This window comes from Perissodus microlepis, chromosome 7, assembly GCF_051167445.1.
Source record: "Perissodus microlepis isolate ML-2025 ecotype Zambia chromosome 7, ASM5116744v1, whole genome shotgun sequence".
NCBI classification, from domain to species: domain Eukaryota; kingdom Metazoa; phylum Chordata; class Actinopteri; order Cichliformes; family Cichlidae; genus Perissodus; species Perissodus microlepis.
Window position 1 is genome coordinate 9,472,129 of NC_140467.1, and position 21,213 is coordinate 9,493,341.

The window sequence follows — 21,213 nt, forward strand, 5'->3', positions numbered from 1 at the left end:
TCTTTTTGTGTAATGCCAAACTGTCTTTGTGATGCTGAGCTCAAAGCTCTTTGGGACCAGTCAGTCTATTCCAGGAAATCCCATTCTTCTTTTGGCTGAACACTGTCTGTAGCTGCATGCTTTAAGCTTAAAGCAGTGATGCAAATCTATCTTGTCATCTAAATCAAAAGATACTATGTTTCTGCTTTTTTATTAAACGGTGAAATTGAAAATTCACAGATAACAGCAGTAATTATATTTTGACATTAAAAATATCATTTCAATTAAACAGATTGTGTGTACTGGTGGATTAGTTATTATTAATCTCTGGCTCTCTTCCACAGCGTGTCTTTGTTTGTCTTTGTCTGCCTCCCTTCACCTCAACACAGCATGTGGCCTGAGCCTGGTTCTGCTGGAGGTTTCTTCCTGTTAAAAGGGAGTTTTTCCTCCCCACTGTCACCATGATGCTTGCTCATAGGTGTCATATTATTGTTGGGATTTTCTCTGTTTTTTTGTATTATTATGGGGTCTTTACCTTACAATATTAAGCACCTTGAGGCAATGGTTATTGTGATTTGGTATATAAATAACATTGAGTTTAAATGAATTAATTTCGATATTACAGAAATATAAGAAATGATTTTGATAACCAATACTGTTATTTACATTAGCCCAGTGGAGTCAGACAACTACCACTCTCCTGGCAACCTCCAAACCCAGACTCATCCATCAGATTTCCAGATGGAGAAACGTGATTCATCATCACTCTAGAGAACATCTCTCAGCTGCTCTAGAGCCCAGCGGTGGCGTGCTTTACGCCACTGCATTTGAAGCTTTGTATTGTGCTTAGTGATATAAGGCTTGGATGCAGCTGCTTGGCCAAGGATGTTCATTCCAAGAAGATCTCTACATACTGTTCTTGAGCTAAACTGAAGGCCACATGAAATCTGCAGTACACTATGCACCTCAGCAGCAGCTCATCCCGCTCTGTGATTTTACTTGGCATACCACTTTGTGGCAGAATTGCTGTCGTTCCCAGTCCTTCCAAACAGGAATATTTAGTAGTGAGGAAATTTCATAACTATCATGGCACCATGCTGGAATTCACTGAGCTCCTGAGCTTCTTTCACAAATATTTGTAGAAGCAGTCTGCGTGCCTAGGTGCTTGATTTTATAAACCTGGGGCCACTGAAGTGATTGGAATAACTGAATTCAATAATTTGAATGGCTAAGTGAATACTTTTGGCAGTTTAGTGTAGGCATGATACTTCATATCTTGAGCCTGAAGATGCACACGTACACCAACGAGTTCTATTCTCCTCCACCTTTGGCATATTACCTACATGATCTCTAGCCAGATATATAAAATGTAATCAGGTGTAACAGTGGTGTCCAGCTTGGCCACTGTATTCAAGATAGTGGAGCAACATGGCACCTTCCACAAAGTGGCGCCCTATTTTTAAACCAATTAATTCTAAGATTGTGAGAATCAGTTTGTTTGAAGATTGAATTACACACTAATCAATCTATATTTATAAGTAAAATATTCTTTATTCAAATACTCAAATAGACCGAAAAAACGACTGTGTTATTTAATTAGTCCTGTATTGCTTGCAACCACCCCTTAAAGTGTGTTATTTTTTACCTTTATGTGGCAGCCTGCCTCACATCACATTGCTTTACATCTAAGTACCCATATCTGCTGATCAGTAGAATAAAGGGAAACCAGTTGCAGAATCTGTTTTGAATGTGCAGAGTACAAGCAAAACAGGAATGAGCCTATAAAAACACTACTACACTGTGCTACTAGTGGCCACAAACTTAACAGGATACCTTTAAAAGTTGTACAGTTTCTATGTCATTCACAAAAATGTAAGTTTTTATGTTGAGAGACTTATAAAAATATCTGATCCCATGGAAAGAACCTCGGTGAATGCACATGGCCCCAACAAACTTAACACCTCATGTTACCAGTTATACTATATGTTAGGCCCCACTCTAAACACAGAGAAAATCCACAAATCAAGACTCAGTAGGGGCTAGAGTGGAATGTGTTATGTTAAGACCATTCACCTGGTTAGATTTTACCCGGGCTATGGCTACCAATTACATTCAGGACACACACATGCAGATATGTACTGTACCTACAACATGATTACAAACTGAGAGAAAAAAACAAGGTAGGAAGAACAGACAAGTGTGTGGTCATGTTTATGGGTTTGGAAAAGACTGTGGCATTTCCTGAAAGTCCATGCCAAGTGTATGTTTGGAGTGCTGCCCGACCTTCAGGTTGTTTAACACATCTTTCTCACCGTGTTGCAAATATTGTTGAGGCTGTCTTTGATTGACTTTGCTGCCAGCCTGTGTGCAGGGGGTTCACAAAAAACAGGTGATTAAAAAAAGTAAACTGCAACAGGAAAAAGACTATTTGGGATAATTTCGTGTGATTAACAACTTATTTGACACGTTCTCTCTTTTCCTTTTCCAGTGTGCTAAATCCTTTTGGACTTCTATAAACATAAAGATTTATATACAAATACTGTTTGATCCTAGCTTGGAGGGGGGAAGAGTGTGTCTCTCACAGGAAAATACACCATAAATATACCCAAGCAATCAGGGAGCATTTACAGAAGATACTGGAAAACTTTTTCTTACTACACTTCAAAACCTTATTGACCCCGATGCCCCTGCCCGGCTGAAGCCTTGTAGTGACGGAAAAACTGTGACCTCTATGTCACGGCTTACAGGAAGTGTACTTTTTTTAACAGTTAGAAAAAAAACAAACAGTGCCAATTAAAAATGTTGTAGCTAATGTAAACCACATTATATTAACCAGATTCAGGGAAGTTTATTCAGACGTGGGTTGACTGCCCCGGGAACCTCATGACCCAAAGGCTGCCGAGAGTGTTGGGGCTAAAATTAGAGTGCCATTAAGTTGCAACACCGTTCCAAAAAAAACAACCATTTGCCGGTAAAGGTCTACGCAAATAGATGTTATATTACTATCACAAAAGAGTTAATGAACTTTGGAGGAGTGTACTTGATGACATGCTGATCCTTGCAGATCCAGTCACGGGTCATGATGTTGATGCAGCATTAGTCTAGTGTGCCACTTCCTGCAATTAGTGGAACAAACCTAAAAAGCCACTCTAAGACTTTAACTTAACCACAGATGAGTCATGGTCTTTCTTGGGGGATCTAATATTAATACTGTTCCTCAGAAATATTGAGTAATGAAAGAAAAGCAAAACAAAAAAGTTAAATTGGATTGAAGCCACCCGATCTAAATCCTTAGAAGCAATGGATTCAAGGTGTATTCCTTATATTATACCATGCTGTTGTTAATCTACATGTGTGGACCAGTTAGTAAGTTAAACCAGTAAAATGAGGGATCTTTTTGACTTTGAATACATTGTTACAGGTTTATTTTATTTTTGGTTAGAAGGAATGTTTTTATTTGTTAAGCATTAAACAGAGATGTCTAACTAGTTCCTGCTTTTCTTCTATGTCTGTAGGATTTTAAGCCAGGCATGTTAAAGGGTATGACCTTGTGCCTATTTACAAGGGTGTCCCGTTACAACCTCCCTACTAGATCATTGCTGTGTAGCACACATACAAAGACCTCCCAGGCGGACACATCTCTAAGAAAAACAAATATTTTTAATAGCTACTACTCCAAATTGTGGCCTTACACATTCTTATATTACGGTCAGATAAACACAAACGCCATCAGGTAAAGTGTAGATTATGCTCAACTACTCACTGGTGTTAGCATCTGACATTTGATTGCTGCTTTAGGCAGGGGATAGCAGAGCTGTCTGTGTCAATAATGCTGCAACAGGCATCACAAAAATCAAAAACACTGAGGCCTCTGACAGTACTCAGTGGGGCACTCTCTGCCATTCTGTTTGACATCTTACATACAGCTAAGATTTCCACCCGGAGGAGCCACTGCCTTCCTCACCCCAGAAATCATGTAAAAATGGATGTGTATGGTTTTATATGTGTAGTTGAGGTATGAAGGAAGTGGAACAAGAAAAAAATGTCTTAAATCATGTCTTTTAAGGTAGCACTTTGACTTCTTTGAGTGGTCATTTGAACTGCACAATTACTGTATTTAACTTATGCTTGATCAAGTGTGTTTTCATGCTGAAGTAAATGAAGTGCTTTCATAACAAGATTTAGACTTTACTTTGGAATGAAAGATAAAATGAAATAAAGCTGCAAACATTTACACATTTTAGCACACATCCGCCAGCACATTTAGGAAATAAATACCCAAGACCATGGAAATATGATTTAAGCTATTACCTTCTTGTACTGATGTAGACAGGCTATTGGCTATGACAACACCCAACCGCAAATCCCACATATCAGAGATGTGGGGTGTGGTCAGACACAAACTAGGCATGATGTTTTTTAGCCGGCCATGTGTTAACTTGCACTTTCTTTCAGTAATTTGATAATTAGGCATTAATAAGACAACTGTAGTGTAAAGAGCTACTTGACTAATCCCAAATCACCCACACCCTTCCTTCATATACCAACACGGACACAGTGAACCACAAATGCAGATGGTCTTTCTTTTTCAGCAGCTGTCTCTGTCAGCAGGAAGGATGATATGTTTGGTCTGCTCCCAGTGGAGCCAAAGCATCTGACCAGATGTGAGCAATAAGGAGAATCTCAGGTCATACTAATGCAACGTTTTTTGTGAATTTATTATATTTGCACAATAACTAACACCATATTATAAACATTTTTTTTCATTTCTTCCATTTTCTCTTTTTTACAGTAAATAGTATTAGTGTACAAATGTATACAAAATTTATTCAGGCTAGTGAATATCCACAAAAGAGTATTTCATGTACGGTATTAAAGCACAATCAGATATCGGAGGGACACATACATCCCTGCACACAGACAGGGGACCCTCAGGGTAAAACACAAGTCAACACATAACTTTGCTAGACATCATAACCTGATCACACCAGTATATCACCATGAAGGCGAGGTGGAGAGAACGTTACTTTTATTCTTAAAAAAAAAAAACAAGGGAAAAGATGAACTTATGTATGATCTTTATGACTTACTAAAACCTAAGACAAAAGTAAGGCAATGGAAAATTATCATTGGTAAAAGAGTGCTCTCAAAGTTCTCTCCAGCGTGCCCTGATGCTGATCGTAGGCATAGACAGAGTTCAAACACAGAACAAGCTCATCCCATGACATTGCAGCATTTCGACACTGAGCCTTCAGCGTCTGCTTCACAGCACTTATAGAGCAACACAAAGAGGAAACAAGCATAAAGAGAACAGCAAGAAAACAAAGAAACAGTCATTTTGATATGCTGATCTCATTCACAAGTCATCTTGGCTCCTGAGTCTGGCGATCCAGAAAGGAAACAGAAACAGGATTAATAAAGAGAGGTGTTGGAACCCAAGCTCAAGCCTGGCTTAGCTTTGTTTTGGCAAAAGAGGGGAATGATATTTCTCTCTCATCATCAAAGTCAACGATTGTTTCCATCACCTATCTGTAAGCCAAAAAATTAGAAGAACTGCAGCAGATTTGGACTATTTCATAACAAATTACTGCAAGGGATACCCTCTCTGCTAAACTGCAGCAAGCGTTAGCATAGAAGCATACGTGGTAAGAATACAAATCTGATGTGTTGCTTCATTCAAATACCAGACAGTTTGATTTACTACATAGGCACTGGGAATTTGATGCATCAAACTGAAGACAACCAAAGCTGTCACTTGAAGTACAAATATATTTGAAAATTGCAATATCCTAATAGATTATCACATTGGATGCAACCTGACCTCACTTATCTCATGGTGAAATATCTATAATATCTAGCTAATAATGTAGCTTGTTTACTGATGTACACCCACATCTGAGGAATTTAGTAGGTTTGCGGTCATTGGTACTGTGTGGAGCTTTGGTGTCAAAAAGTCGGTGTTGTCTTTTGCTCTGTACTGAGCACATGCTGCTACAATACAACACCTAGCTAGACACAAAATGCTTACTGATTTTGAGTACAAAAATGAAATGTAGATAGGTTGGTAAAGTACATTTAAAAACAAATCAAAAGGGATACTCTTAATACTTGCTCTGGTTGCCAAAATAAACGATCCTTACAGCATACTTATTCATACACAATGAATATAATAAGCAACAAACAATACCGACAACCACACAAATCAATGCTGTCAGTGAACATACAGGCTTTGAATGAGATTTAGCTGGCATAGTGGGAAAACGTCTTTCAACCTCCTCAAAATAAATCAGACACACAAGAGAAAATGAGGCAGAATTAAAGGGTTTGGTTAGCTCTTACTCTTGCACCATAGGAGAATATTAAGGAGTATATCATGAAAATGAGTGCAGCTGAGCACAGTAAATGTGTCTCTCTTCTTGGAAAATAATGAGGAGGTAATGAATGAGCACCCTTTGGCATTGGCAAATGGAAATGCTGATATTGGTCTTGAGAAAATAAAAATGTCTTGTTGCAAATATTCTGCATACATCCTGTATGGTGCAACTCGAGTGTCTTCTGGCTTCCAGCGAAATGACTCGATGATCAGTGTATGAGTGTATGTAATCGCGTGTAGGGGTCATGAGTGTTGCAAAGATGTGCTGAGCCACAACAGCAGCAGCTGAAACCCGAACACTGGCCAAAGGCTCGGTCTTAGACAAGTCCCTCCTCCACAATCAGAATCGTCTTCCTGTTGGACAGATCAAGTGTAAGTAAATTAGAAGCAGTCTTCTCTGACATTCAAAAGCTCTATCTCACCTGCTACCACCACTACTGCTGCTACTAACAGTAATAAGCATTTTATGATTATACTATATCAAATTCAGTCATTCTATAGTCTACTGTCGGTGTTGTATCAAGTCTACTTTTCACACTGAAGATTGACAGGTTTTTAGAGAAGCATGTTTTCCCCCTTTCCCCTTGATACAACAACAACGTACATACCTGCCACATTATATCTGTTATAACTAGATGGAACCGGAGATAGTTAGCATAGCAGAAACACTCAAAACTGTGTGGCTTAATCCCAAGTTGACAAAAAACATCTACCCAGCACACTAAGCGCATACAGATTATTTATTTAGATATCATTAGTTTTACCCATACAGAACCTGAAGTGTAAAAACAACAGTTTATGGTGTTATCTCCTTGAGTGTTTCCTGGATAAGTGCAGCGAAAGGTTAGCTCTTTCTGTGGCTAAATAGCTATGCGGTCCAGTGTTATAATAAGCAGCGAGAGCGGTATCAACATATGCACTTTAGTTTTAACTGTCAGCAAAAAAGCAAGCAAACACATTGCCAAAATGAAATATTAATTTAACAGCTCTGTTCAAATATTTAGAGGTGTTTTCAGACCTCAATCTTTGTGCAATGGCTTGCACCTGGTAGCTTCAGTGTGTAGCTGCTTTTTTTATTTAATGGGAGTATTCAGGATATCCGTGCATGCCAAAGGCCTAGGAGAAAGAGGTGGGGGTCTTCTGTATTCAAAGGGCAGGAAAGCCATGTGAAGCTTCCTTTGTTTACTCCAGTGACAAAATGGACTGGCCTGGACACAAACTGTCTTCCTATGAGGAGCTTAGCCAAAAGTAATGGGACAGATGGGAGAGGAAAAGGACACGGCCTACATTTACTCCGTTCATCTACTTCCTACGTTATTCCTCCCCTCCCTTTCTGCTTCCCAGCATGGCCTCTTCATAATATAAACACCAAAAGGCACATGAATTGGTGGCCTGTTGTGTGTATGTTCTACTCCTTTATAGCACAATGAAAGGCAGAGTTCACAAAGATATGCCAGATATTTTTTTTCCAAATATTTAGATGTCTTATAAATTGTTCACAGTTGGGTGGTGACTCAACGAGTTCACATATAATTTATCTGCTTTTCTCTTTTGTTTTATGGATTTAGCTGATATGATACATAAAGGTCCACTAGTAACTTTGTACAATACTTTAAACATAATTTTTTTAAACAAAATGATGTACAATATAAGATAGATGCAGCATTCTGCGAGTAAGGGAATTATTCAACAAAGAAAAGATCTCACCTATTTATTAAGCTGTGTTATACTTCTTATTTTTTTCTCATCAGCTATTTCCTTATTAAATTATTTTAGTGAGTATAATACCTCATGAAAATTAAAATCTTTACTGTTTATAAAACTTTTTAAATTGTAATAGCCAACATATTACATATTACAACATAATGGAAAAGTGAAAAAATAAATCAGCTTTAATTGAATGTCCATCATACTACCTGATTTACACTGCCCCTAAAAAGAACTTTGCAATCGCCAAGAAACTTTGAATATCATAGAAGCTAATATGTTAGGAATGAGCCTTCTGAAGCAGTGAGACAGCACTGACCCTGAAGCCAGAACCAGAAACAACAGTAAAGGTGTAGGGCTCATTGTAGAACCTTTGCTGACTGGGCACAAAGGTTCATCCTGTCAGACAAGAGCAGCAGCCATTGGAAAGCAGAAACATAAAAGAAGAATAAAAAATGATGAGAGACAAGACAGAAAGGAATATAAACAAATGAGTGAATTGTCAATGAATATTAAAAACTGATAAATAACATGGAAACTGGATAGATAAATAAAAGATGAAGGAAGATCAAAGGGCAGGTAATTGACATTGCTTTAAATCTATGTAGAAAGCACATTGCTGATGAAAACCAGACAGAAACTGACAGAAGCCAACCGTTTAGTCTGGCTAATAGAGCTGTTTCCAGAAAATATTCTCTGCACAAGGGCACATATGTGACTGTGTCTTACATATTCATTGTTGTCAAAGCACACGTCCGGCCCTTTGCGATATCTGGCTTTATCAACCATGTCACATGGATCTGGACCTTCAGCTGAAAGGACACTCAGGAAAATTCAAATTGCAGTTGTGCACATTTTAACAATAAAAACTCAATAATGCGTCTTTATGTACTCAGAAACACTTCATTTTTATAGCACAAAATGACACCGACTAGTCATGTTGAGGTACTTTATATTGCAAACAGTGCATCATTATAGTTAGACAGACAATAATGATCCCCTATGACTAAGCACTGGAGCAACAGTGGAGAGAAAAAACACATTTTTAAGAGAAAGAACTGCTGAAGTATGGATGGCAGCAATCTGCAAAGACCTAAATACGAATTACTAATTTTTACGAATTTTAATTTTTCACATCTAATAGAGATTAATAAACATTATTTAGTAATATTTGTTTTAAAAATAGCTATTTTATATGAAAACACTGGAGAATGTAAGAGAAATTTTGATTACTGATATGACAAAAGGTTGCCTTGATCATTGATTAGAAGTATTGTTTATAAAATGTTTAATATTTTAATGTGCTGTGGCAGCAACATTTAGTGCTATTATTACCAAATGGACAGCTCTGTAGTGGCCCCCTGGTGACCTTTGGTGATGACACCTTTACTGTTCAATCAACAGAAACCTACATTAAAGATGCATCTGTCAAACACATATCCAGAACACATACACACACACACCCCTTCTCTTAATCTTAATTTAACCTGATGGCAACCTGTAGCCCAGATGAAGTTAAACATAGAAATTTAATCTAGAAGTAATGTGAGACCACCTTTCATATGCTGTGCATCTGGTTTACGGTTCACACATGAACACTGAGTGGGGACCCACTGCACACTTATTAGGTGTGTGTCCTCGTACTGACAGGTTAAAGTGCTGCTATATATGTGGTTTATGGAGGATTGAAGAGACAAAAGAAAGTACAGTTTTTAAGCCGAGTGAAAGGATACAGGGCTGTTCAGCCTGTCGCAGTGGTCTGGGGTCACATGACAAACATGTTGCTTTGGCATCAGTGATTAAAAACACAAGGTTGGTGTTTGGCAGCTTCTCAGCACGGTACATCCTAGAAAAAGGAAAATAAAGCACGTATAACGTGGTACCAACGCAGCACACATGTACATGCAGGTATGTGTTCAGTTGTGCACAAACAGTGCACTTCATACCACCTTCCTCATGGGATTGACTTTTTATGGTAGTCATTAAAGTATCTGTGTCTACAGTTGTTAACTTTGGGGAGTAAAGCATCAGACACGTGGGACTCATAACACCCAGTAATTACAGCCATATTTAACCCCCTCAGACAGCCCAAAGTGATACAAACGTAGGTTACAGAAAAGCAAATGTGCAGCGGCCTGTAAATGTGTGTATTAGTGAGTTTGACATACTGCCAGAGTGTAAAGGAAGAAAAACAGATAAAAAAGGCTTTTTGTGCTTTCCTCTGCAATTCCGGGCTCTGACAGATCAAGGTAATCTGTGTGTGATCAGAACTCATCAGAAAGCAGCTGTCTGAAATCAGGCTGCAAAACAGAAAGAAACCAGGAAACCAATTCTTTTCTGGATCAATCCCCACAGGCCATTAAACAGATGGACGCCCAGTAAGAAGCTGAAAATCTTCAACAACAGCCATTTAAAGTCATTCAGAGCATCAGTGGAAAGAGCCACTAAGATGGAAGCATATGGGGAGTCTTGGGAACTAACATACACATACCTGGAACAGTTTCCACAGTCCAGGACACCTGAGTAGGATTTTTCGTCGTTGTCAAAGAAATATTGAGTCTGCTCTGTGATACAGCTTTCTTTAAACATGGCATCTGATATGTCGTCATCTGTCGACTCTGCTAGAAATAAGAGGGACGTTTAATAGAAAAGAGGATTAGTAAGAAATACATGGATTAAAACTGGAGTGACAGACCTCTGTCTCTTCAAACTAAGACTGATGGCTATGCACAGCTTATGTTACTTGCCTGCCTGTAGAAGGCTGGGGAACATGAGACCCAAGAAGAGCTGCTGAAGTACTGACCTAGGAAAAAACAATAAAAAGTAAAAACAAAAACAAAATGAGTCACATGTAGGAGGCAACAAATCGCCTGAACAGCTTGTTTTTTAAAACTCCGTTCAACCAATAGCTGTTTACTAAAAGCAACACATCTGTCTAAAGTTAGAGTAACTGGTGATGTAAATGTCATGGGAAGTATCAGGCATTCTATTTTAAAAGCTGGTTATATTGCAGTTGGACAGCTAAGCAGAAAATGATGCGGTATCATGTTGTGTAACTGCCCTTGTCTTACACTGACCCAGCCAACTTCATCCTTCAACAGCATGCAAGTCCACTCCCGTACAAACTCCCACCCTGAAATACAAGTGTGCTCCCACTCTAACATGCACACGCAAATCAATGAAACATAGAAGCACAAGCACACAACCTCTACACTCACCAGGTAGCAGTGGATGCCCACCAGCCAATACTGAGAAAGTCTGCAATGGTAGGCTGTAGAAAGACAGGAAAAGAAAAGCTAGTGAAAAAATAAGCACAAAAAAGCCTCCGACAAAGCTAGTAAGGCTTCATAAATCAAATTAACTAATAAATTGGGTTTTTTTACGTTAATATATTACTATTGCACAAATAGAAACCAAATAACATATACAGTAATGGTTTCAGTGAGGTTTCTAACCACATAGACGGAGCGGGGTCCAGCTGCTGCCTTGCTGTCTTTCTCTGGATCACAGACAGACTGATAATCATAAGTCTTGTTCAAGGAGTACAGGGAGGTGTTGACCAGGTTGGTCATCAGCACTGGATCCACCTCACCAAAAAACTGACCTATCTAGACAGGTTCACATATATACACACACACACAAAACATAACAGAGAGTAAGAGCAGTGTAAAAGTAAGTCTTGTTTTGTTTTTTTGTAAACAAAGCACGGAGTTGGGTCCTACTTACTTTAAAGTAGCATTGGTTGGAGTATAAGTAAATTAACAGAAAAGACAGTGGTGCTATTAGGTAAGTGTTTTTCTTGCAGGGTTGAGGTACCCTTTTTATCCCCTTAGACGTATGGGTCATTAAAAAATCATTACAGCGCTGTTCTAAGTGATCTATCTTTATCCAGTGAGGAAAACATTTCTATTCTAATATCACTGCATTCTTACAGAATGACAACGTCTTATTCATAGGGCACAAGGGTTCAGCGAATGGTTTGATGAGTATGATAATGATGTAAATCATATGCTACAGTATGACCCTCACATAGCAGATATTAGCAGTTATTAAGTCAGCTGAAGACTTTTGAGAGGTTTTGCATCAAAATGTTAGTCCAACATAACTCTACCAACTTAAATAAGTAATCATTAGAGTTAAGGTTGTAGAATATATTCCATCATATATATATATATATATATATATATATTAGGGGTGCAACGATACTCGTATCGATATTGAACCGTTCGATACAGTGCTTTCGGTTCGGTACGCATATGTATCGAACAATACAAAGTGTTTAATTTATTTTATCAACTTTTCTTCTGATGATGCTGTCTGTGTTGAGCGCTCAGTGGATCTGCGCTCGACAGTGCAGCCTAGGCGGAGTAGTCGAACGCAGATTCACTGAGCGCAGGGCAAGCTAGAGAGACAGAAGTTAAGCTCTCGTTGCAACATGGCAAATTGAACCTCCCCCACCCTCATTCAGATCTGGCGTTTGGAACTATTTTGGTTTTCATGTGAAGCATGACCCTGAAGGTAACCACGTCATGGACAAAAGTAAAACAGTATGTCGCATGTGCCACGCAATGCTCAATTACATGGGTGGGAACTAGTGCGTTAGCGCAGTTAGCTCGTTAGCGCAGTTAGCGCGTTAATGTGTTGGCCGTCCAGCCCCACACACGGGGTGATCCGCGGTAGCTCGTTAACGGAGATTTGCCGTGTTGTGGCGTTAACATCATTTCAACGAGATTAACGCTGACAGCACTAGTGGGAACACAACGAATATGACTGCACATTTACTCCGACATCATCCTAGTGCAAAGACAAGTGGAAGCAGACAAAAACAACAAGCACGCATGCTACAAACTTTACCCGAGTCATTTAGACAGCCGTTAGCACATGATTCTCCTTATGGGGACCTGATATGTTTAATATGCTGCTGAGAATATAGCCCAGAAGAAGCGTATAGTATAGCTTTTATTTTGGAAAGAGCCATTTCTCTGTAATAAAGTCTCTTTTCCAAAGATGAGTGATTTCTCGATCAGATAGATTTATTATTTTATTACTTTGTTGTTTCAGCAACATTAAATTTAAAAACTGTACTTTTGAGTTAAAATATATATTTATAATTTTAATAAATGACAAATTAAAAAGACATGAACATTTTTTTTGTATCGAAAAAATATCGAACCGTGACACCAAAGTATCGAACCGAACCGAACCGTGAATTTTGTGTATCGTTGCACCCCCTAATATATATATATATATATATATATATATATATATATATATATATATATATATATATATATATATATATATGAACCTCTTGTCTGAGGTTAATAGCTTTTTTTCCAGTCAATTTTATTTATAAGTTAAATACCTTACAATAATACAGAGAAAATTCCAACAATCAAACAACCCCCTTTAAGCAAGCACTTGGAAACACTGACAAGGAAAATCTTCCTTTTAGAAGGAAGAAACTTCTGACAGAACCAGGCTCGGGGAGAGGCAGCCATACTTTATCAAAAAGGGAAAGCATTCAGCCTGATCTTAAAAGCAGAGAGGGTGTCTGTCTCCTGAATCGAAACTGAGAGCTGTTTCTTGGCCTGAAATCTGGCAGCTCTTCCTCCCATTCTACTTTTCCCCCATTCTACCTCGCATCTTGGGAACCACAAGTCACCCAGCAGTTGGAGAGCAAACTGCCTTATTGGAGTAGGGTACTATGAGGTCTTTAACGTAAGATGAAGCCTAATTATTCAAGACCTTGTATGTGCGAAGGATTCCAAACGACCAGGTCATATCCTGGTCAAAAACAACTCCAACTTTCCTCATAGTGTTACTGGAGGCCAAGGTAATGTCATCCAGAGTAAGTATTTGGTAGATGCTATGTTTTAGTAAATAACCTCAGTTTTATTTAAATTTAGAAGCAGAAATGTAAAGGTCATCTACGTCTTTACATCTTTAAGACATTCCTGCAGTTTAGCCGATTGCTGTGTGTTATCTGGCCTTATGGATAAATAAAGCTGGATATCATCTGCATAGCAATAAAAATGTATGCTATGCTGTTGAATGATACTGCCTAAGTAAACGTTTGTAAATGGTATTGGGTATCTAGAAATATTATCTTAATAGCTATTGTAAAACTGAAAATGTTTTCTACGTTACAGTATACCTTTTTAAGTTTCCATAAAAGTCGGGCAGATTGGCACTGGAGTCAGTCAAATAACTGCAACATGTACTATTATTTGTGTTCTGTTTTTTTCACTAGTTAGCTTTAGGTACCAAAAGTACTTAAACAGTTTATGAAATAAAATGCAGTTTTGGATGAAAAATGTTAGCTGTAATGATAAAGTAAAAAAAGTTTCCATATATAATAGGTGGGATTGAGAATATTGTAATAATAAGAGAATGTTCTTACTAGTACGATACCAGCAACTTTTATAAAACCAAAATATTTAAATACCCTGAAAATGAGAACAGGCTCATAGGTCAGTGATAAAAACTTTATAACAAAATGACCATTATACTGTACGTGGGAATTGTCAACAAATAGAGATACCATTAAACACTACATAAGGCTTTAAAAATTATGTGTGCTGATGTAATTAAAATTTTATTTTATAACCTCATCTATATTCCATAAAATTACAATTTTCTATTATTAGAAACAACAACAAAAATACATTTAAATTAAAATATTACATGTGCTCAGTGATCATCATCAGGTGTGAGTTATTTTAACAATAACTGACAATGGACAGTATTTATTTAGCAGTATTTATTGCTGTTTTAATAACTATTAATTTACAACCCATTAATCGATTTGTTAGTTATTTTTAGGTTAGTTATTGTGTAACCTATTTTTTTCTAAATTGCAATTTTTAAATTTTAAATTGTATTATTTTTAGTATTTGATGCTTTAATATGTAGAGAGTTTCCATGGGAAAGATGCAAGTTCAAAAAAGGTATTAGAATACAAACACAGCACTTTGCAGAGGTAGATGAGCCACAGTTATACAAACATCGTAGTCTAAATAAACACATGTGCAACAAAGCGTCCTCATGACTGTTGTGATGGCAAATTTGACAAAACTGATAAACTTACGTCATTTCCTGTATATTTTTTAACTATGCAAATACGCAATATTGTTTCAATTAGGTTTTTTTTCCCAAATTAAATTTTTTTTTTCACAGCCAGCTTTAACTTTTCTTGTAGACTTAGTACAAAATTATAACTTTGCTTGGCAGGTGAGTCGTTCACAAAAATGTAGACCTTTCCACATAAACTTTGCTTCTCTGCAGTTCTATTGTGTCTGCAGTTCTATTGTGGATTTGGGTTGTCTCAGAGCCTTCTGCCTCTTCATGTAAGCCCACACTGACTCAGTGATGTTGAGATCAGCACTCTGTGGGGCTTTGCCATCTGTTATGAGACTCTTTGTTTTACTTGTGGCTAAAAAGAGTTCTTTACAAAAGTATGTTTGTGGCTGTTATGCTGAAGGATGAGTTTGGGACCAATCAGATTGTACTATGTGAAGTACATGCACTGTATTGCTTTTCCATTCAAATTTTTCACAGAGGGCATATGATCTCGCTAGATAGAAAGTGGTGGAATCCTCCAGTCACCAATTACACATGTTGATGCTCGACTGAGGTCATTGTCACAGGACTTTTTCATGTTGACTTAACCCTGTGTATTAGGTTATTAAGCGGTTAATTTTTCTTTGTCATTGAAACACATCTTAGGCAATGCTATATATCTGAATCCATGGCCCAGAAGATTTTTAGTCTTAAGAATTCCACTTCTTCTATTATAGATTGGAAAAGATTCTAAGTGAAGAGGTGTACTGTTAAGCCTAATAAAGGGATCCTTTTTCTGGATCATAGAACTACTGCCACTGCATACATTTACTTTTCTTCAATAGCACAAAAGGTTTGGCATCGTCTCTGAAGACATCAATTGTTTCACAATGTGGAAAAGAATACTCAAAGAGAGTAAACTGTATGTGTCAGATTTTGTGATGGTAGAATGGATCAAAGACAGCAGATGTCCTATCTTGACTGACATGAGATGTTTTTGAGCTCACAGTATATCCTACAACTGACAGGCTGGGGCTGAAGGCAGCCTAAAAGAGTGGAGTTAACACAGTTGAGCGGACTTCTCACATACACAGGGGAAACAGTTCAGTACAGATTCCATGATTGACTAAGACCCATCGGAGCCTTCCCTTTGATCTTCGTCCAGAATCTAGTGCTCTACTTTACCAGACACATGGGTGCACTGCTGTAGTAGAAAAGTAGAGCTAAAAGCAAACAGGCCATTCTTGTAAATGACTCATAAGTCCTTTATTTGACCCGTATATATGATTGATGAATATCTCTGTCAAAGGTAAGAGGAACTGAGTTTGTAGACAAGTAAAAAATGAATAGAAAAGACAAGAAACATGACTGCTGGAAAAGTTGCCCCTTCTGAACATGTGGCCACACATTTTTATGATCACAATTTGTAGAGAGAAAAAGGAATGTTCCAAATTAGTGAAGCTTACATGTTTGCAATAATGTAAAGATTGCTGATGATAACTCACCAGGGTAATGTACTCATCCTTGTTGGACATGAGAAGAAATCCTCCATCATCCAGTATCACACAGTCCACATACTGGAGGATAAAAAGTGTTAAACAACTGAAAAAACGTTCAAAAAAAGTATTTAAATAAACTGGTAGTTTTTTATATGGTTATACCTTGTCATTCCTTAGACAGCCGCAAATCTCATCTTTGCACTAAAAGGAAATAAAGTGAGTGAGGCAAAAAATAAGTTCAGTAAAATATACATTTCTTAGATATTTCAAACAATAAAATGAACAGCTTACATTCAGTTTCAGTGTGGCATTCATGAAACTGTTCATCCAGAATGTGACATTGAGTTTCACTCCCACCACTACAGAACAAACCACAAAACAGGCAGAGGTCTTTTTATTTGTGTTTCATCACAAGAAGCAATCAGCGTGGTATTAGCAAGACTGACCTGCTGGTTTGAGCGTGACTTCATTAATGACAAGATCCACTGCTTTGCTCACCAGAATACCTGACTCAGACACAGACTCCCCACTCTCTGCTGCAATTTGGAAAAAGATGAAAGCAGGTTAGATGATCTTTTATCATTGCAATTTAATTGAAATCATGTTTAGAAGTATGCGGCAGAGAGCAATTTCCACTCCCAGTGCAAAATTCCATACATTTTTATCTGCCGAAATTTACAAGAGCTGACCCTGTAAAGCCAGCACGTGTTAATCTAGTCACGTGTACTGGAGCTTTAAGCATGGCTTCATCACTGCACTGATGTCTGTTAGAGTGATCAGCGGAGATGACAGGAAGTATACAGGACAGAAGGGAGGGAAGGTGGGGATGAGCACTTTAAGACACAGCGGGAAAAGAAGGATAAAGAGAGTGATATCAGAGGGCTGAGAGCCTGATCTCTGCCAGTAGGGTTGGGATGGCGTCCAAAGGCAGAGAACAGAAAAGGCTCAGTGCCAGACCACACTGAAGATCCTCACACACAGAAATGTGCATGCAAATCCAAACCTTTCAGAAAACTTGCCGTTGAAAGATGGAGCTGTGAAAATATAAATTTCATTGTCCAGGGTCCGCTTGTAGAAACTTGACTCATATGTCTCAGGATTCTCAGTCCACTCTTCCCCAGCACTGAAAACATTAACAAAGGTGTGTAATATTATATGGGGTCTGTTACAGCCATAAAACACCAAGTAAATGTGTTTGATCTTTCTAAACAACTCATATTTTAATCTATAGCCAGTTGTAACTCATAAAAATAGGCTCACACCCTTTGTAGGGTGTGACGTCCTTATAATAAAAGCAATAACGAACTGTATATTATGTTTTTGATTGTGAGAACAAAGACTATGTGCATTCAGTTTTAGTTGCAATGTTACTGTATATTTGAAAAGTGGAGCCCCTAAATGTTGTTCAGGCAATTGAGGAGAAATTGAGGAAAAACTGCTGTATTTGGCTGTGGTTTTTGTAGTTTTAACCCCTGTCCTATACTGGTCTGGCAAGCCCTGGGAGTTCAGCTGAAAGAGTTTAATCCTCCATGTTCTGTAAAATAGCCCAGTGAAGCAAGTGAGTAAAGCAGCCAAAACCATTCAACCTAAGAGTATTACAGTCTGTATCAATTTTCGTTTTACACATTTTCACCACAAGGTATTTGGGGAAAGAATTGAGTGATATTTCCCTATGCTAATGATAGCAATGTAAATACAAAGAAAAAACTAAGAGTACCTTCTTGGATAGACTCTTGTGATTCCTCCATCTGTAGCTACAAACCTGGCCACTATCCCATCCCTGAGAACATGGAAAGCAACAGAAAATCAAACATCAAAGTCAATCACACTCACAATTACAGAAAAAGAGCTTTTGTGAACTGAGATCAGACTACAGACACAAACTGTTTTATACCCATTCGATTGTCTCTATATGTCATAATGTTAAACAGATACCCTTCAGTGTGTGTAAATGTGTGCTGGGATTATTTCAGACAAGGGGGCATACCATAAAAGCAAACACACTGACGTAATTATTTTATTTTCCCCTCAAAACAGCGTCTTGGCAAAGCACAATGTGGTTGGGTGTGATATGCATTTTATACTTTGCTTTCATCATATTTCACTCATAAGTTGTGATCAAATCATCCATGGCGGACAAGAAAGAAGTGAAACGTTGGCTCAGCCAATAAACTGTGCATGAAGTAATCATCAGCTAGGGTAGTTCAGAGCAGTGGTGTACAAACAGAACAAAGTTTTCCACTGCACAGTACTCTGTAATGTATATAGTACTGTGCAAATGTCTTGAGTCACCCCTCATTTCTTTAAATTTTCCTTCCAACGAGCCACAAGACTTTGTAATTCTTTTAAGACATCACAATTACATTCCTTCAGGTCACACTGTCATTTCGCAAGACAATGGAGTCTCCAGATGGGGCACCTTCCAGCACCCCAAATCAGGGATTCCCAGAAGGCCATTCCCCGACCCAGAGGTGCAGCCGTCTCATCCACTGCGAAAACACCACCCTCTTTGTGGCGTTTGGGGGGTGTACAAGTATACCCCTGGCTGGATTCAATCAGATGTTTGGCCAAAGTCCAATTAAATTTAGCCAGTATCACTAGGCCTCATCACTAGCACTATCTTAAGCTTCCTTTTGCACCACAGCCATGGCATTCTATGTAACCAAAGCAGTTTCAGGGGATTGGACTGCCAAGGCCTCTGGCTTCAATCACCATCTGATTCATACTGCACCAGACTTCTACAGCGCCTCCTATGGGTGGTGGAATGATGTAGCTCATTCATCACCAGACTTTTGCCAGCAATGTCTCCGTGGGCCTGGCTCCAAGGTGGGTTTTGTGACTCATACTTAATTTGGATGGGTGGATGGATGAATGGATGGTGTTAGGCAGTACTTTCCCAGGTTTTCTAAAAGTCTTTCAAAGTTTTTCTTTAGACATTAGCTGCTTTTTCGCTCATTTTCAACTCTGAACCCTAACCCTCTAGTCCAGGGTGTCCGACTCCAGACCTCAAGGGCCGGTGTGCTACAGCTAATGTCTGCAGGATCCAACACAGCTGATTTAAATGGCTAAATTACCTCCTTGACATGTCTTGAAGTTCTCGAGGCCTGGTAATGAACTAATTATTTGATTCAGGTGTGTTGACCCAGGGTGATATCTAAAACCTGCAGGACACCGGCCCTTGAGGCTTGGAGTTGGAGACCGCTGCTCTAGTCCTTGTAGCTGAGCATTTTAAAATGAACGGCAGGGGTGTTTTTGGTTTGTTTTTTAAATCACTTTACATTGACATATGTCTCATTCAAGCATAAAAAACGGACCAAACTCAAGGGATTAACCTGTTTCATCTCTACACAGACAACTTAGCAAATAACCTATTTTAAATTGTATCTTCAGGCACATCATTAGCAGCCTATTTAAAACAATACATAATTTGCCTTAACCTTTTTAGCTGAATATAAAAAATGGCTTGACATAAATGAAATAGTATTTTTGCACCAAAAATATTTTCAAAGTGCTATTAGCTGAAAATGTGGCTTATCCCAGCACTATATGCAGTGTTTCATTAAAAAAAATTGTTTTGAGGACAAAAAAAGATTTGAGAGATCTATAAAAAAAAAAAAAACTAGCTACAGCAGATAACTATCTGAAAGTCATGTAATTAGGAAACAGGAAACAATTCCAGCAAACACCTGCTACATCTAGTGTTTGCTGAAGCCTCGTCAGATATGGTCTCAATGGAATGAAGCAAATCAAGATGGGAAGAAGGGAGAAAATAATACAAGAACTGGATTGAACATCTGTTGCAACAGGTCTTATGGAGTAATGAATCCAAATTTGAAATTTTGTATTCTAATCATCATCTTTTGCCTGAGTATCACCACATAATATTGAAAATTGATTTAAATTCCCTATCACTATTTTATTTAAGTGCAGATTTTCAGATTTGTTTATTTGCATTGCTTTTAATACACAAGACCTAAAAGTTTTGGCACTCACACGGTCTGCTCGCTCCAAAGTTTAACCAGTTCAGCTGTCAAACCTGCATCCAGGATCAGTCGACTCACAAGGGACACATTACCTATAGATTAAAGACAAGGTATTTTTTACATATTCCAGGCAGTGAAACATAGCACAGCAACAGTGCGTGAGAGGTGAATTATAGTAATGCAAAAAGCAGTCTCTTGTTTACAAATCTGGGCAGGTAACATTAATAACTTATGCTTTTGGAATGTGCACCAGTGAGCTGAAACCAATCAGATCTTCTCATTTGCTAAAAGTTAGAATAAAACAAGTTGTCATGTAGGTGAAAGTCAGAGTCTGAAAAAAAGAGCAGGTGTATTCAGCCAATGTTCTTCTCTAAATAAATCAAGGAAAAATGACAGCTGTCCGAAAACCATCCAGCAGGGAGGCTTGTGTGGCTATTGCAATTCAGAAAGCAGGTGTACTTTGTGAAGGATTGACTGTTGTATATTTAGGAGGGAGATGATGCCAAGATGCTAAGTTTAAATCTCAAAAACGTGCTTTTCAAAATGAAATCATTCAAGCACGTTTCTCTATAGAGTTTCAACACAACATCTCCTGAGTGTTGTTTTAAAT

At 38.2% G+C, this 21,213-nt stretch overlaps 1 protein-coding gene across 7 annotated transcripts in view; it reads right to left on the bottom strand.

Moving 5' to 3' along the window:
• Positions 1–4,673: 4,673 nt before the first annotated feature.
• LOC146382540 (voltage-dependent calcium channel subunit alpha-2/delta-1) overlaps positions 4,674–21,213 on the bottom strand; it is a 70,272-nt gene continuing 53,732 nt past the window's right edge. For 2 of the 7 annotated variants that reach the window (XM_084933257.1, XM_084933261.1), the window contains 15 exons: positions 20,614–20,695; positions 18,338–18,400; positions 17,640–17,743; positions 17,067–17,156; positions 16,912–16,979; positions 16,783–16,821; positions 16,627–16,698; positions 11,515–11,667; positions 11,278–11,330; positions 10,807–10,862; positions 10,551–10,680; positions 9,793–9,905; positions 8,789–8,871; positions 8,379–8,458; positions 4,674–6,706 (listed from right to left, as the gene is read on the bottom strand). In XM_084933257.1, the coding sequence (XP_084789383.1) occupies positions 6,670–6,706; positions 8,379–8,458; positions 8,789–8,871; positions 9,793–9,905; positions 10,551–10,680; positions 10,807–10,862; positions 11,278–11,330; positions 11,515–11,667; positions 16,627–16,698; positions 16,783–16,821; positions 16,912–16,979; positions 17,067–17,156; positions 17,640–17,743; positions 18,338–18,400; positions 20,614–20,695 (1,223 nt within the window). In that variant the 3' untranslated portion in view covers positions 4,674–6,669. The remainder of the gene's footprint in view (positions 6,707–8,378; positions 8,459–8,788; positions 8,872–9,792; positions 9,906–10,550; positions 10,681–10,806; positions 10,863–11,277; positions 11,331–11,514; positions 11,668–16,626; positions 16,699–16,782; positions 16,822–16,911; positions 16,980–17,066; positions 17,157–17,639; positions 17,744–18,337; positions 18,401–20,613; positions 20,696–21,213) is intronic. The other 5 variants (XM_084933259.1, XM_084933263.1, XM_084933260.1 and 2 more) reach the window with 3 other exon arrangements.